A 16,413-nucleotide genomic window follows, 5' to 3' on the forward strand; every position below is an offset into this window, starting at 1 on the left:
GAAGGATGGAAGGCTGAGTCAACCTTGAGCCGGCTACCTGAAACCGACTTCCGTCAGGATCGAACTCAGGTCATGAGCAGAGCTTTGGACTGCAGTACTGCAGCTTACCACTCTGCCCCACGGGGCTCCTGTCCTCCATTTAGCAGCAAAGAAATCGTTGGTGCTTTCTGGTGCAGAGAAGAGTTGGCATCGCAGTTCCCACTGGAGCCAAACCAGCTCCAGCCAGTCAAAAAGGATCAGCCTCCTATTTATGACTTTTGTTTCTGAATCCTCTCTCCCTTTTGCCGCTGGTGTGCCCTTCTTCAGCTTGTACCTACAAGAACCAAGAGTGCCGTTTGACCATCCATTATGACCATGGATTCTCTCTCACAACTGAACCCCAAGACGGTGCCTTTTCCAAAACAATTGTACAGTTTCCTTACGAGAAGCTAAAAATGTCCTCAGACGACGGGATTCGGATGCTTTATCTAGACTTCGGAGGAAAGGAAGGTGAAATTGTAAGTTGTTTTTGCACTGGACTTTGAAGGTGGACTATTGCCGTTTGTTATCTGCCAAGTGAAAACGTTTAGGGCAGAGGTTCCAAAACTTATTTGGCCTACCGCCCCCTTTTCAGAAAAAAAATTACTCAGCGCCCCCCTAGAAATCTACCTTCTTTAAGCAAACAAACAGAAAGATAGTGACAAATTTGCGTTCATTTATGTATCTGTATTTCTACCTAAATCCTACAACACAGTAAAAAAAGATGTTGTTGTAAATAAGACACCTTGAAGCTTGAAAAGGTAAAATTATTTTTTTTAATCTACCATAGTAACATTTGCATTATACACAGAAAATTAAGATAACGAAAGATATTAAAATAAAAATCACAAATAACATACTGAAATAATAGTACACTTTGCTTTGTATGTGCTCCATAATCCATAAAGATTGAAAGTATTGAAGATGAATTAAATGTTTTAAATACTTATTGCACTTAACTGCTTGTCACACAATTCAGAAACAACCTAAATTAAATTTCATACATGTTGCCTATTTATAGTATCGCATTGTAAACAAGTCATTACACGTACATATTCCTGCTGATGCATGCTGGACTTCCCAACAATGCGCAACACGCTCACCTGCCAACACTTGCTTGTTAAGACCTGTTGGTGGACTTGACCACTGGTCAGTGGCAGACCTACATTTTTGGGGCCCTAAAGTTTGAACTGTTATGAGGGCCCCTTCGCAACCAGCAACAATAGGGCAACATCCAGCAAGATCCAAAGGGCCTTATGGCCCTTGAGGCCCAAATGGTGGAGGGTGGTGGAGTGGAGCCCTTGAAAATGAGCCATCCAATGAGCCCCTTCTCACCAGCAGTGAGGTCTGGGTAATTCTGAAATTTGACCAATTACAGGGACATTTTGAGGCCATATGAAATGGGTATTAGAGCATATTCTAAAGTCAATATTAACTGTCGAAGGCTTTCACGGTCAGAGTTCATTGGTTCTTGTAGGTTATCCGGGCTGTGTAACCGTGGTCTTGGAATTTTCTTTCCTGACGTTTCGCCAGCAACTGTGGCAGGCATCTTCAGAGTAGTAACACTGAAGGACACTGTCCTTCAGTGTTACTACTCTGAAGATGCCTGCCACAGTTGCTGGCGAAACGTCAGGAAAGAAAATTCCAAGACCACGGTTACACAGCCCGGATAACCTACAAGAACCAATCAATATTAACTATTTCAACCCATTGGTTTATTATTCTATCACTAAGAAACTCCATCAATTTTGTTGGTAAATTCACTTATTAAAAAAAAGTTGCTACAGGGGCCCCCTCCAGGATTAAGGGCCCTGAAGCTTAAGCTTCATTAGTTTCACAGTAGATTTGCCTCTACCACTGATTGGTTATAACTTACACTTTATGTGTTTATTTGGAAAATAAAGTAATCACTATGACTTTAACTCTGTTACACAACAGATGAAACAGGTGTGAACAGTTTTTCAAATTTTTCTTCTTCCTTCATGCTTCCACTGCCCTCTTATCTTTATTCAACGCCCCCCCAATTGCATCAGAGGCTACTACCACCCCCCTGGTTTGTTTCAGCACCCCCCAGGGGGCATTATTGTCCACTCTGGGAAACACTAGTGGTGGACTCTGGAGAACTGGGTTTGATTCCCCGATTTGGCTGTGAAGAAACTTAGAGCTGCCTGTGTAGTTCTACCAGCTATTCCAAGTGCTGGGGCAGTTATACCGTTAGAAAAATCAGTATCGGTCAACTGATGGGGGTATGAGAGGCCAGCTATTATTCTCACAGCTGCCAGTACCAGAAGGGCAGGGAGAAAGGGCAGTTCACCAGATTAGTCTCCACCGCTCATGTGGAGGAGTGGGGAATCAAATTTATTAAGTGATAATAAATTTCGAAATCCAAAAGCCATGTTTTTAATGAAACCAACCAAAATAATACAACACAGCTTTTGAGCTCTACAGAATTCTTCATCAGGCTGGATATTTAAAAAGAATGAAAAAAAACTGTTAACTTCTCTTCCATGTGTTTTTTAGTTCACTCACAGCATTTTTATCTCTCTTTGCCTCTTATTTTCAGCAACTGGATCTTCACTCTTGTCCAAAGCCAATCGTGTTCATCATTCATTCCTTCCTTTCAGCCAAGATTACAAGACTTGGTCTGGTAGCATAAACTCTGTCGATTTTTAAATTTTTTTGCACGGAAGAAAACAGGAACAAAGAGCTACCAGGCTAATCTGAACAGCAAGAGACAGTCTGGCTACAAGCGTAGCTGTGAGCAACGTAACATAACTGCTTTGTGCAGGAACTTTGCCTGTGTTGGGCGGAGCCTGTGCTTGGATCAGCCAGAAAAACAAATTGAAGAAGAAATAAGAATAATCAAGGAAATCAGAGAGAGAAGAACATTAGCTTCAGCTAGGATTGATTTGCAGCGGGGGGCAGGGATGTGGGGGACACAACATAGATCACTATAAATAACGGCAAACTTGAGTACTGAAGGAATAATTGCACAAGTATTTCAGATTTATTATTGTCCCTCAGTCAGTGATACAGAGCAGAAGATTTTCAACTGGGTTTGGAAGAATTTGGGAAGTTCCTTGGGAGTATCAGGAGTTTCAAGAGAAAAGATCAATATCAGAGGCCACGCTTCCCTGAGAGATCGCTTGTCCCTACTTATCTTCCAGTGCAACATGCGGCTGCAAGTAAACATTGGGTGCATTCTAGGATACAATCTTTACGATGAGCAGAGGAAACAGTACGCCTGACTGGCAGCCTGTATGAACAAATGGCATGTCTTAAAACACACCTCAGACTCCTCTGTAACATGTAGTTTCTTTGGCACGTAAAAGGGATGCAGCTAAGTTTCTTTGAGAGCAGGAAGGTTTGAAAACCACTAATAGTGATCAAGGGCTAAGTAAATAGGAGATAATAGTCTAGGTACTCGCCTGTATTGGATCTGATCAATGAAATTGTCAGGCATTGTGTATAATGGAAGCTTACTGAGCCATCTTCCAGTTTTGAGAAAGGACCAGGAAGAGAACAGCTTTCTGCGACCGTTAGACCAGGTACATGGTTAGCTGTCTAGATTCTAGAGCCACACAAGGTAAGAATGGCTTGAAAGCCCATGGTGTTCGTGCTGTTCTTCTCCCAAATGATCTGTAAATGCCACAGTATCACTGCAAAATGTGGGGGTTGGGTGGGGACGGCCGGAGCCCGTTGCAGCAACAAGATAGCATCCCCAAGCCCAACAACCACCAGTGGAGTACTCAAAGTGCGACTTAAGTGCCCTTACTTAGGAGAGACAAAAGGTTACAATAGCCACTCCGAACATTTGGCTTCAGAAGCTTGCCGGTAAAATGAAACACGCTGCGGTTTTTGTTTTTTGTTTTTAAAAGGCTTTATTCAGTAAATAACATTTGTAATAAATAAATTCTGAGGTGCACGATGCAGCACTAACCATTTTAGTAGAACTACAATGAAGGCAGCAAGGGAAAAAATCTATGAAATTCTTTTTGGCTATTGATTTTTATTTACAGACCATATTCTGAAGCAGGCATAGGCTGGCGGGCCCACTAGCTACTTCCATGTGAGATACCTTCCTCCCCAGCACAAATAGCCCCAGAGACAAGGGCAAAGCCCGCCTTTACAGTATGTCCTGACCCCCACATATATGTGGGAAGCTGGGGTGGGTAACTGACAGGACCCCTGCTCCAGTTTGAGTTCTTGGGTGGGGGAGGTATCTCAGTGGTCAAGGTACGTGGGGCAGGTGAAAAGGGCAGAGGCCAGATTTAGCCAGCCATCATCTTTTTCTATCATGAAGCGTCATTTTAGGATGGTGCACAATATGAAAGCAATATTGCTTGAAAGACTTTGAATGCACCAACACTGTCCTGTATAAAAAGGGCAGGCGGGTAGACCAGCAGCAGAAAATACGATGGGAGGGGCTGAAGCTAGTGGCTTGCGGTATTACAAATGTCCACGTTCAGATTTTCTGGAACACAGGTGCCTTTGATAAACTCAGATAGGCAGGCAAAAGGAACTCCTTTCAATTTAGTTGTGCTCCTTGAAAGCGAGACGTATTAATTACGGTTTGTTTCACAGAACAGAGAGGTGTGGTTTTTGTGCAATATGCTTTAAGGATTATAAGATCTTTTATCTTGCTTCCCTTAAAGAAGGCACCCACCGAACTCTGTAAACGCTTCGGTGCTAGCTGCTGTTGATAGGTAAAATCCTTTTGGGGCTAGAGGAGTAGGTATAGATGCAACATTTCTGACCTCTAAACCATAGCCAAAAGAGTGTTCTGCAGAATCAAGTGCACTGTCGCCCTAGAGATATCACAAGCCAGGGTCTCTCAAATAAGATTCGAGAACAGAATTTGAAGCTGGTTAAACAGCCATGTGTATACGGGCAGACTTGGTTAGCATCAGTTATGGTTAGCGGTACTTAAAATGGGCAGGAGAATTTAGCACTATAAAAGGGAGGAACATGTAGAACCCACATCTTAACCATGGTTAAAAGACATGGAGCGTTACATATACCCTAAACTGGGTTGGTATATAAAATAGCTCTGTTCCACAGAAGGTTTAAAAGCATGTGCCCTTATAACCATTTTTAGTAATCTTGAGATATTTTAAGAAACCTGTTGTCCTAATCCAGAGCTCTAAAGCAGTTTGGACTGCACAAAACGTCTGCGCACAACCCTCCTCATTCACTTTAACTGAGAGAAGAGATACATTCACAGATCTCCCTCCCTCCGTTTACGTGGGACATCTTTGAAAGAACCCTCCATGAGCTCACTAAAGCCTCTGTCTCTGTAGCTAAACAATGACAGGTATTTCAGATTAAACTACCTTTTGTAAGAAGTTAAGGAACACAAAGAATTACCAACCTAAGCGATTAACAGCCTTGCATGAATTCAGAATTCTTTCCTAAGTCTTCATTAACCACAAATGGAAGGGTTTTTTTTTCATTTGAATGACAGAAATTACAAATAATCTAGAACATTGTGTATTGTAGGGAAAGTTGATACATATGTAAATTGTACTGCTTCTTTAAATACTTCTTTTTAAAAAAATCACTGGAATGTTATAGATAAGAATATCCGCCTTGTAAATAATCAGAATCCATCTATTAGTTACCAACAATTAAATTACACAGTATGTCATGTAATTTACGGTGCTCAAGATTATAATATGAAGAACAAGTGAATAACTAGTTTGTAAAAAGAAATTATTATATATTTATAGACAAATTAAATACAGATTTTGGACTGACTCTCATTTGGCTGGGTATGATAGAATGGAATATATGGAGCTACTCCAGATTTATAAGAATTTAGTTTAAAATATTTATATTTTAGAGGAAAATACTATATTTAATAAAAATATCATTTATTGGAACAGTTGTGAAGCAATATTAATTTATATAGTGAGCCGTAGGCTGTTATATATGGAAAACTGACACATAGACTGAGAGACCACTTGATTTGGTTTGTGTGTGTGCCATCAAGTTACAGCTGACTTATGGCGACCCCGTAGGGTTTTCAAGGCAAGAGACATTCAGAGGTGGTTTGCCATTGCCTGCCTCCGCATGGGCTGAGAGAGTTCTGAAAGAACTATGACTGGCCCAAGGTCACCCAGCAGGCTTAACGTGGAGAAGAGGGGAATCGAACCCGGTTCTCCAGGTTAGAGTCCTGCTGCTCTTAACCACTACACCACGCAGGCTCTCAACATTGGTTTAATCCTACTGACATTTTTAAACTCAAGGACTAGTTGATAACCTTGGTAGCAGTGATCCCAGGTTGGTCAGTTACGCCTTAAGGACTTTAACCCCTCCATTGTCGCCACTTCCGCCCCCCATCCCTCTTGTAGTACAGAGGGAATACGTTTCTCCACGGCCCGGGTGGGAAAGGGTTAACACAGTTTCTTGGGCGGCCCTAACAGCTCCATAGCTAACGGCTCTTCTGCAAGGGGAGGGAAGGTTCATTTTCTCAGCAAAACAAACTCACACCTGCCTTGAATAGACGCTATTCCTGTCCGCGGGAAGGGGCGGATCGCCAGTCTTAGATCCTTCTGAGCTAGAGATCTGCCAGGACCCACGAAGGGCCAGACCAAATGATTTCACGGGCCTTAAATGGCCCCCAGGCCTCACATTCCCCACCTCTGCTCTACAGACTGGATCTTTGTGGAGAGATCCGTGGGTGTGTCTGCTGCGAGTCTGAGCAGCGTCTTCCACTTCATGACCTTCCAACGAGGGTTCTACAGCAAGCAAGACAAACATTGACAGTTATTCCAACAAAAAGCAGAAGGACTTTGCCAGCTGGTAAATCCTTTTTTACTGCTAGTTTGTTAACAACAAAAGAGGTGTTTACAGAGTTAAGCACCTCTTAAATTTTACAGGCAAGAGGGGGGAAAGGATAAAACCATCAACAGTTACGATACTTGGCCTTTACTGCTCTAAACAAAAACCTGTACATGCCACACATAAAAAGCCAAGAGGGTTGCGTAACATACAAAGTAGCTCACGTCAGTGTAATTCTTTACATGGCCAGCCTTTGCATACAACATGCTGTAAGGCACGTAGACTATGTAACAAGACTCTCCATGCGACGTGTCCATTTAATGCACCTTGTTTGTATGCAGAATGTCAGCAACTCTGGCACAGGTCAGTTCTTGGTGGTCTTTTCTAAAACCCATTCAATCACCTATTAAATGCCCCAAGAAAGATAATTAGAATTAGAAAAGAACATGACAAAATAAATACAGTTTAGATAGATAGATGAAGTTCTTCGAAATTCAAAGATTAACAAAAGGGGTTGGCCAAAAGCTCCATTTAGCATTGTTTCCCAGAGTGTGGGTATCAAAACCACAGCAGGTATTCTGTGGGCAACAAAAATATTTAGCACCAAATAGGTCACTGTGCAACAAATGTTAATGGGTTGACCCAGTTCCCTTTCACTACTAGAGGAAGCCTAATTCTACCCATAGAATGCAGAATCCAACAAAAGCCAACACAACTTCGATAATCAAAGTGTCAGTTGTCATTCTGCAATATTGTCCAGTACAGTGAACGTAACTTGGTGGTGGTGGAAAGGGCCGTCAAGTCACTGATGGCTTATGGCGGCACCGTAGGGTTTTAAAGGCAAGAGATGTTCAGAGGTGGTTTGTCATTGGCTGCCTCTGTATAGGCTGAGAAAGTTCTGAATGGCCTAGGGTCACCCAAACAAGCTTCAGGTGGAGGACAAAATATGCATACCAGTTTAACGTTGCTGTTTGCAGCTTTAGTCATTTCATCCAAGAGACCCCGAGATGTTTTCAGATCCTAAACATGCAATACATGAATTAGTCTGGGCAAGAGGAGATTGAGGGGGGACATGATTGCTCTTGAAGTATTTGAAGGGATGTCACAGAGGTGGGCAGGGAGCTGCTCCTGTTGGCAGCAGAGAATAGGACTCGCAATAATGGATTTAAATTAAAGGCGGAAAGATCCCAGCTGGGTATCAAGGAATTTGTTTTTACAGTAAGAGTTGTTCAACAGTGGAATCAGCTTCCTAGGGAGGTGTTGAGCTCCCCCTCACTGGCAGTCTCTAAGCAGAGGCTGGACAAACACTTGTCGGGGATGCTCTAGGCTGATCCTGCATTGAGCAGGGGGTTGAACCAGATGGCCTATATGATTCTATGATATGACTACACCCAACATGCTAAGCAGATCTCAATATTTATATTGAGCTTAAGGGAGAGAATAAATAGGTTCACATTCTTATAAAAGTAATCATTAAGTAGCAAAATAGTAATAGTTGGTCCTTCTACAAATGCTCCCTGATTCTGATATTTGCAAATTCAACATAGTGTGTGCACATTGAATTAAGTCTTGTCTACAGGTGGACACATACACACTACACATTCTACTGTGATATTAATGTAATTCACAGCTGGCACAGTGTGAAGGAATCACACATCTGCTCCCAAATGTAGCAAGTAGCTTGAAACTCCAACCTGAATTGGGCTGACATCTGCCCTGTGCCACCCTAACCTTTGGCAAGCTTCTACTATGAGATTAATCAATGGCTGCTCCCTTATAGAGACATATGTGGTTCAAGCATTCTGCAAGGAGAGAAAGTGCAACTGCTGTGAAGCTCATCTCCTTCGAGACGAACTCTTAGTAAAGAAAGATCACTTGCAGATCTGCGGTATAAAAGTCTGAGGAAGTGAAGGCATGTTGTCACTCGGAAAAGAAGTGCCGTGTACGTGCTAAAAGGAGCTTGCAAGTACTTTGCTAAATGCATCCCATACGTCCCTTATCAGCCTTGAACTCTGACCATTCATAAAAGTGTCTATTGCCAGGGCTGGGTCCCAGGGTATTGCTGAAATGCACCTGGAACGGCAACCTTGCTGAAGCTCATCAGGTCTAGGTCTGGTCAGTGCCTGGATGAGGGACCCTACATAAACCACATAGAGCTCCATGACATAAGAAAGGCAGGATATAAAATGCAATCAATCAAAAAAGAGTACCTTTAAGTAGAACTTGGATATCTCGAAGAGACGTTGGGTGCAGGTAGTAAAGCACTGGTGGTCTTCAGCGATGCCATGTGCCTGAAGGGTTTTAGTCACCACTTCCTTCAGCATCTTGAAGAAAGAATAGGCATATTTAATAGCTTGTGGTCCAATACATGATATGCCTAAATTGTAGATTAGATTTTCATTTGACTAGAAGGATGTGTCACTGTCAACCAAGATCAAGTTAATTCATGCCATAGTTAATTCATTAAATCAAGTTAATTCATCCCCTATTACTATGTATGGGTGTGAAAGCTGGACATTCAAGAAAGCTGATAGGACGAAAGTAGACTCCTTTGAAATGTGGTGTTGGAGGAGAGTGTTACGGATACCGTGGACTGTCAAAAAAAACAAATCAGTGGGTTATAGATCAAATCAAGCCTGAACTGACCCTGGAAGCTAAAATGACTAAACTGAGGCTATCGTACTTTGGTCACATTATGAGAAGACAAGACTCACTGGAAAAGACAATCATGCTAGGAAAAGTTGAAGGCAGCAGGAAAATAGGAAAACCCAATAAGAAAGGGACTGACTCTATAAAGCAGGGGTGGGGAACCTAAAAAAGAAGACGCTTAAAAGAAACCTAAAAAATTATTCCAGTTTTTTCATCTGAAGAAGCGAAGAGCTCACTTGCTTACCTACTGCATGGGAACATGTAATACAGTAATAAAATATTTAAATTGTCCTTTGAAGATGAAACTTTGAAAAATATTACTTCTTAAAATCATCATACTTGCTTGGGTTTCCCTTTCATTGCTGTTGTTTGGCTTCCTTTGGTTTCTGTTAGGAGCAGCTGCTTCGCATATAACAATTTCCTGCACTGGGATAATGCTCCATCTGGGATAAGCATGCATTATCTCCCAGAGCTTCAAAACTACACAATGCGCCAAAGCCTTAACATTTTTATTATATTGAATTTTAAACCATGTATAGATCCACCTCTTCCCTCACCTGTCACCTGTGCTAGCTGTATACCTTGCCTTCTGCTTGCTTCTTGATGATGCAGGTCACACAAGAGCATAACAAAGAATGTGGCAAAGAATGGAGAACTAGCTAACAACATGAGCAAAAGTGGAATATGCAAAAGCAATGGGGACTATCGGACAGAGTTTTAAGGAAGATGATCAAAAGGCCACTAAGGGAAACTCCGAGGCCCTGACAGGGCTGGTGTGTCTCCTACTCAGGAACATAAGAAAGACCATGCTGGATTAGACCAAGGTCCATCAAGTCCAGCAGTCAGTTCACACAGTGGCCAACCAGGTGCCTCTAGGAAGCCCTCAAACAAGACGACTGCAGCAGCATTATCCTGTCCGTGTTCCAATGCACCTAATATAGTAGGCATGCTCCTCTGATCCTGGAGAGAATAGGTATGCATCATGACTAGTATCCATTTTGACTAGTAGCCATGGATAGCCCTCTCCTCCATGAGCATGTCCTCTCCGCTCTTAAAGCCTTCCAAGTTGGCAGCCATCACATCTTGGGGCAGGGAGTTCCACAATTTAACTATGCGCATGAAGGGACCTCTTACAATGACGGCAAATTTTACCTTCACACTGTGCCCCACTTATTTCAGCTATATTTAGGAATGGCAGACCCCTTGACCTCTTTGCTTTTAACTGCCTTGTAACATTCTTTACCCGTGTGTGCTTCTGAGACCGCGATTCCTTTGTTGGCTTTGATATTTCTGTCTCTTTAGTACACCTCCGGCTTGCTGAGCTGCTGCTCTTTGTGGTTACTTCGTGCACCCGACTATAAGACTGTTTGGCAGCCACAGAAGACAGAGAGATCGATTTGTCCAAGTGCTGCCCTGTGGCACCTCTCGATCGGCAACCGCTGCCGCTTCCGCTTGCCTGGGTCGAGAGAGAATCTGTGCTTCCGGATTTTATTAACCTAGAAAGAGGAGGAGGAATTTTGACCAAATATGTCCTTGTTTCCTGTATCTAAGAATTCTTTCTGCTCGGCACGTGGTAACTAAATCATGCCAACTCTGGTGAGGTTGTGACCTTCAGCCAGCATCTTGCAGGATGCAGCTCAATAGGTCTTATATTTATTTACATTATTTATAATCCACCTTTCTCACTGGGACTCAAGGCCGTTTTATATAGAATAAATCAATACAATCAACAGAACAGAGGTGAAGCACAGCATAAGTCTTAACATGACATGTTAAATGAAAGCAACAAAATTACGTAGTAGGAACCTACTTGCAGCAACAGATAATAGAAACTATACACGGTGGTAAAGTCTACAATACACATGAGCATATGAATCTGCCTTATGCTGAATCAGTCCCTTGGTCCATCAAAGTCAGTATTGTCTACTCAGACCGGCAGTGGCTCTCCAGGGTCTCAGGCAGAGGAAGAAGAGGAGTTGGTTTTTATATGCCGACTTTCTCTACCACTTAAGGGAGACTCAAACCGGCTTACAATCACTTTCCCTTCCCCTCCCCACAACAGACACCCTGTGAGGTGGGCGGGGCTGACAGAATGTGACTGGCCCAAGGTCACCCAGCTGGCTTCATGCGTAGGAGCGGGGAAACAAATCCAGTTCACCAGATTAGCCTCCACCGCTCATGTGGAGGAGTAGGGAATCAAACCCAGTTCTCCAGATTAGAGTCCATCACTCCAAACCATTGCTCTTAACACTACACCACAGTGGCTCTTTCACATCACCTACTTGCCTCGTCCCTTTAACTGGGGATGCTGGGGATTGAACCTGGGACCTTCTGCAGGCCAAGCAGATGATCTACCACTGAGCCACAGCCCATACCTTCCAGTTTTTACAATATACTGTATTCAAATGCTGCCCAAAGGCGATCAGACTTTGGGAATGAGCACAAGGATCATCTGAACATTTAGCGGGGGGGGGGGAGGGTGAGGGGACATTAATTGAAAAAAATATGTTTTTTAAATTTAGTATATTACCTCTTGTTGGAGCAGAAGCCATCCTGGTCTTTCGATCTGCGTTTTAGCTTGGACACCTCTGTCGGGTGGTCCCTTCGTAAAGATTCCCCATCCGGGATGCTTCCAGGCTCTGACAAAACAGCGGGAGACGGAAGGGGGCTCAGAACGCACGGCACGGGGCAGCACTCCTTCGCACAAGTGGTCTGAGTCTCGTAACGGATAAGACGAGTCTGGAGTTCGGCAAATCCTACATCTCTTTCCAGAGCTCTTCTGTTGTCTAGGCAGTATCTAGAAGGAAGTTAAAGAGAGTTGCCAGCCGCACCGCAAGAGAACTGAGAATCCTCCTTAGTTAAAGAGAATCGAATATCCTTTGTTTCTTGCTAGGAAGTTCGCCTTTCATGCCTGCTGCAAAATGGAGCAAAACCCAAGTCGGCGTTGTGCTTCAACGGTTTGATCTATACCAAACCTCAATCCACAATTTATTGGCAAGATTATCAAACAACTACTTTGATTTTACACCCAAGTCTATTAATTAACCCATATAAATTCATGTTCACAGAAACATCAAGGATTAAAATATACTGAACTTGGAATCGTAGAATCATAGAGTTGGAAGGGGCCATACAGGCCATCTAGTCCAACCACCTGCTCAAGGCAGGATCAGCCTAGAGCAATCCTGACAAGTGTTTGTCCAGCCTCTGCTTGAAGGCTGCCAGTTAACTTCAGCCAATGCCTTCGTCAACAGCTTTCCTAACAAAATTTCTGTGAACAATTTCTTCAGAGCAAGTGTGTAGGCACTCCAGCCTAAATGTATCCCATCTACTGTTGAATTTGTGACACTGTAAGCCCGTCCCTGAGTTGTTGTTTTTTTAAGAAAATGCCATTCAGATAAATAGATGGTTTAAGAGTGTGAGATGAAACCACAGAGAAAGCTCCTTCTGCGCAGCTGTGCTCTTACTTGCTGCGACGCAGATCCCCTTTCTTCATTCAAACAAAATGTTCAGGAGGAAGGGATGATGATGAGTGGCTTGCAGGGGAAACATCTCACCAAATTTATCTCAGATTTGGCAGGCAATGCAGCCCAGCCCCAGGTAAATATATAAGAACAGAAGAGTAGTTCTGTGGATCCAAGACCATTTCCAACAGAGTCAGTTAAATGTTTCTAGGAAGCCCACAAGCAGGGCATGAAGGACCTAAGAGCCCCACTGGATCAATCAATGGTCCATCTAGTCCACCATTCTGCTTCACAGAGTGGCCAACCTGAGGCTCTGGTGAGCTAAAGAGCAGACAGCAGCCCTCTTGCTAGCAGCTGGTATTCCCTGATATATTGCTTCTGAACATGGGGTTTATTTAGCTAGAGCTCCTCAAATAATCACTGAAGCACTTCAACAGGTCATATAGGTAAGTCTGACCATTTTGCCTGATCATTCAGTCAATGCTCGTTTAACTTGTACCCCAAAGGGTTGGAACATGTGGCTCTGCTTCTGTTACGATTATCTACATTATCAGCACCTTGTGTGTCCACTAGACTGTTAGGGGAAATCAACTCATTTTCTACAAGCAACATAATGAAGAATTTGTTTCTACATGCTGACATACAGTCACCTTTAGAAACAAGCTCGTTATTTGACAAGACACAAATCTTGCTGTTTACCTATTTCATGACATTTGATTTTGCTTATTTATATGCTCAGCAGGTACTGAAATATCATCTATCGTTAGTAAAATTGTCACTATCCTTATTCTTCTCATAGCAACATCTTCCTTGTTTTTAGTAATCTATCTACAGGTAAGATTTCCTGATGCTATTAAAGGGTTTACACACACTACCATCCTTTTGTAGGTCAGAAAGAGCACCAAAAGAATATCAAGCAAGAGACCCAAACGTAGAATTTGATTTTTTTTTAAACTCGCTAAACTGTTTTTTAAAACTCACTAAACTGATAGCAAGGTCTCCATGATCTTATGGTGAGTGTTTAGCCATTGTGCACCATACCTGCGCAGCTGTGCTCTTACTTGCTGCGACGCAGATCCCCTTTCTTCATTCAAACAAAATGTGAGTGGCCAACCTGAGGCTCTGGTGAGCTAAAGAGCAGACAGCAGCTCTCTTGCTAGCAGCTGGTATTCCCTGATATATTGCTTCTGAACATGGGGTTTATTTAGCTAGAGCTCCTCAAATGATCACTGAAGCACTTCAACAGGTCATATAGGTAAGTGTGACCATTTTGCCTGACCATTTAGTCAATGCTCGTTTAACTTGTACCCCAAAGGGTTGGAACATGTGGCTCTGCTTCTGTTACGATTATCTACATTATCAGCACCTTGTGGGTCTACTAGACTGTTAGGGAAAATCAACTCATTTTCTACAAGAAACATAATGAAGAAGAGTTTGTTAGGCTATCCAAGCCAGGGCAAAGGTCAACATAGATTTCAATATTCTTCAATATGGACATCGCAACATCTCCTCTGCATCCCAGTTCTTTCTCCCCCACCCCAACCCCATAATAATGAAACTGCAGTACTCAATGTATGAACTCTCAGTACTTTTACTTATTACTTTCATTCAGAAATAAAAGCTATTGTCAGAACATCTTGGGTACTCACTAACAGAAAAAATATAACTATCTTGCAATTTTTATTTCATACAATTAATGTTAGCAAATTAAAAATGAAGTTCCCACCCATTATATTATAGAACCAAAACACCAATTGTGTCTATGTGCATGTTTTCTACAACTGCACTTCTATGAAGAAAGAAGTGGCCATCTTCTGAGCATGAAGTATGGGTCACTGTGTGTGTGGGGGGGCGGGGAGGTAGTTCAGAATTTCCTGCATGGTACAGGGGGTTGGACTGGATGGCCCTGCTGGTCCCTTCCAACTCTGTGATTCTATGATTCTAAGAATGAGGACAGTTCACAACACAAAGTATAAAGCGAAACTTACTCTAGGCCGTGATAATGGCACCCAGCAGCTTTTTCAAAAGGCAAACTTCTCACTTCTTGAGGTGTAAGCTCTGGTGTCAGAAGAAACGCATTTTCACTGAAAAGGGGGAAGGGGGAAATCCATTTCAACTTGCTTATTTATAGAAAAAACAATACGGCCTTACAGAGTTAATTGGAACAATCTGTCACATTGGCAGTTTATTGCTAAAGCCACTCCAGCACAATTAAGCTTCGACTGATACAAGGGTTCCACATTGCAAGCATGGAAACGCACCCTGCTACAGACACGTAGCTTCAGCAGAGAGTTGTGATCAAGCCCCTAAAGGAAAATAGGCAGCTGAGCTTACATAGAAAACACGGTCTACACTTGTTAAGTTACCATTTAAGAAAAGACGCAACCCACAAAGGGTTAGGAAAAAGGGAATTGCTGGGGAGTGATTATCAGCTGTGGGGGAGGGCAAGCACAACAGAACAGCGCCTTGCTGTAACCACCCATCTTCTGATGGTTTCTGTCTCAGGGATAACAGTAAAACAAAGGACTGGATCTAACCATCCCCCAAGGAGCCTTTCTCTAGCCTAAGGAGCTCTTCCGCCGACTCTTCATCCAATGGAAGAGTCACTGAAGTTAGAGGAATGCTTCAAACTTTGCTCAGCGGAGGGGGATGATAGGATCCACCCCAATAACTGCTGAAAAGCACACCAGACACATAGTTTGGACAAGGCTGCATGCACTCCACAATCCTACTGTACTAGCAGTGAAACTTTATGTTATTCACCGACTTTAGAACTTCAGCTTCCATTTTAAAAAATACTTACAATTGGGGATATTACTATATCTTTGAGTTGGCTTCCTGGTTATTCCACCAGAATTTGCCTTGAGTCTTTGCAAGAAGGGCAGACTACAGGTTGAGTATCCCTTATCCGGACACCCGATACCCGGACTGATCTGAAAACCAGAACTTTTGAGCCGGCATGCAGGCATTACTCACAGGCCCTCAGCAGTGCCATTGAGGGTTCAATGTACACAAACATTAAAAATATTGCTTAAAATTACTTTTAGGCTATGTGTATAAAGTATATATAAAACACAGATGAATTTCGTGTTTAGACTTGAGTCCCATCCCCAAGATAACTCATTATGTATATGCAAAAATTCCAAAATGTTGGAAAGATGAAGAAGAGTTGATTTTTATATGCCAACTTTCTCCAGCACTTAAGGGAGAATCAAACCGGCTTATAATCACCTTCCCTTCCCCTCCCCACAACAGTCACCCTGTGAGGTAGTTGGGGCTGAGACAGTGTGACTAGCCCAAGGTCACTCAGCTGGCTTCATGTGTAGGAGTAGGGAAACCAACCTGGTTCACCAGATTAGCCTATGCCACTCATGTGGAGGAGTGGGGAATCAAACCTGGCTCTCCAGATCAGAGTCCAGCACTCTAAACCACTGCTCTTAACCACTACACCATGCTGGATCCAAAATACAGACCACTTCTGGTCCCAAGCTGTCCCGAT

At 42.8% G+C, this 16,413-nt stretch overlaps 2 protein-coding genes across 2 annotated transcripts in view; one reads left to right on the plus strand and one right to left on the minus strand.

Annotated features, from left to right (window-relative positions):
* The window catches only part of SNTB1 (syntrophin beta 1), a 107,856-nt gene extending 105,171 nt beyond the window's left edge, over window positions 1–2,685 (plus strand). The window contains exons 6-7 of the mRNA XM_056854681.1: window positions 307–497; window positions 2,582–2,685. Coding sequence (XP_056710659.1) covers window positions 307–497; window positions 2,582–2,674 — 284 coding nt within the window. The 3' untranslated portion in view covers window positions 2,675–2,685. The remainder of the gene's footprint in view (window positions 1–306; window positions 498–2,581) is intronic.
* Window positions 2,686–7,153: 4,468 nt separating this feature from the next.
* MTBP (MDM2 binding protein) overlaps window positions 7,154–16,413 on the minus strand; it is a 31,141-nt gene continuing 21,881 nt past the window's right edge. Inside the window, exons 17-22 of the mRNA XM_056854578.1 lie at window positions 14,903–14,998; window positions 11,981–12,247; window positions 10,694–10,946; window positions 9,012–9,125; window positions 7,756–7,821; window positions 7,154–7,204 (exon numbers count right to left, since the gene is read on the minus strand). Coding sequence (XP_056710556.1) covers window positions 7,166–7,204; window positions 7,756–7,821; window positions 9,012–9,125; window positions 10,694–10,946; window positions 11,981–12,247; window positions 14,903–14,998 — 835 coding nt within the window. The 3' untranslated portion in view covers window positions 7,154–7,165. The remainder of the gene's footprint in view (window positions 7,205–7,755; window positions 7,822–9,011; window positions 9,126–10,693; window positions 10,947–11,980; window positions 12,248–14,902; window positions 14,999–16,413) is intronic.

This window comes from Euleptes europaea, chromosome 8 (assembly GCF_029931775.1).
Source record: "Euleptes europaea isolate rEulEur1 chromosome 8, rEulEur1.hap1, whole genome shotgun sequence".
Classification (NCBI taxonomy): Eukaryota; Metazoa; Chordata; class Lepidosauria; order Squamata; family Sphaerodactylidae; genus Euleptes; species Euleptes europaea.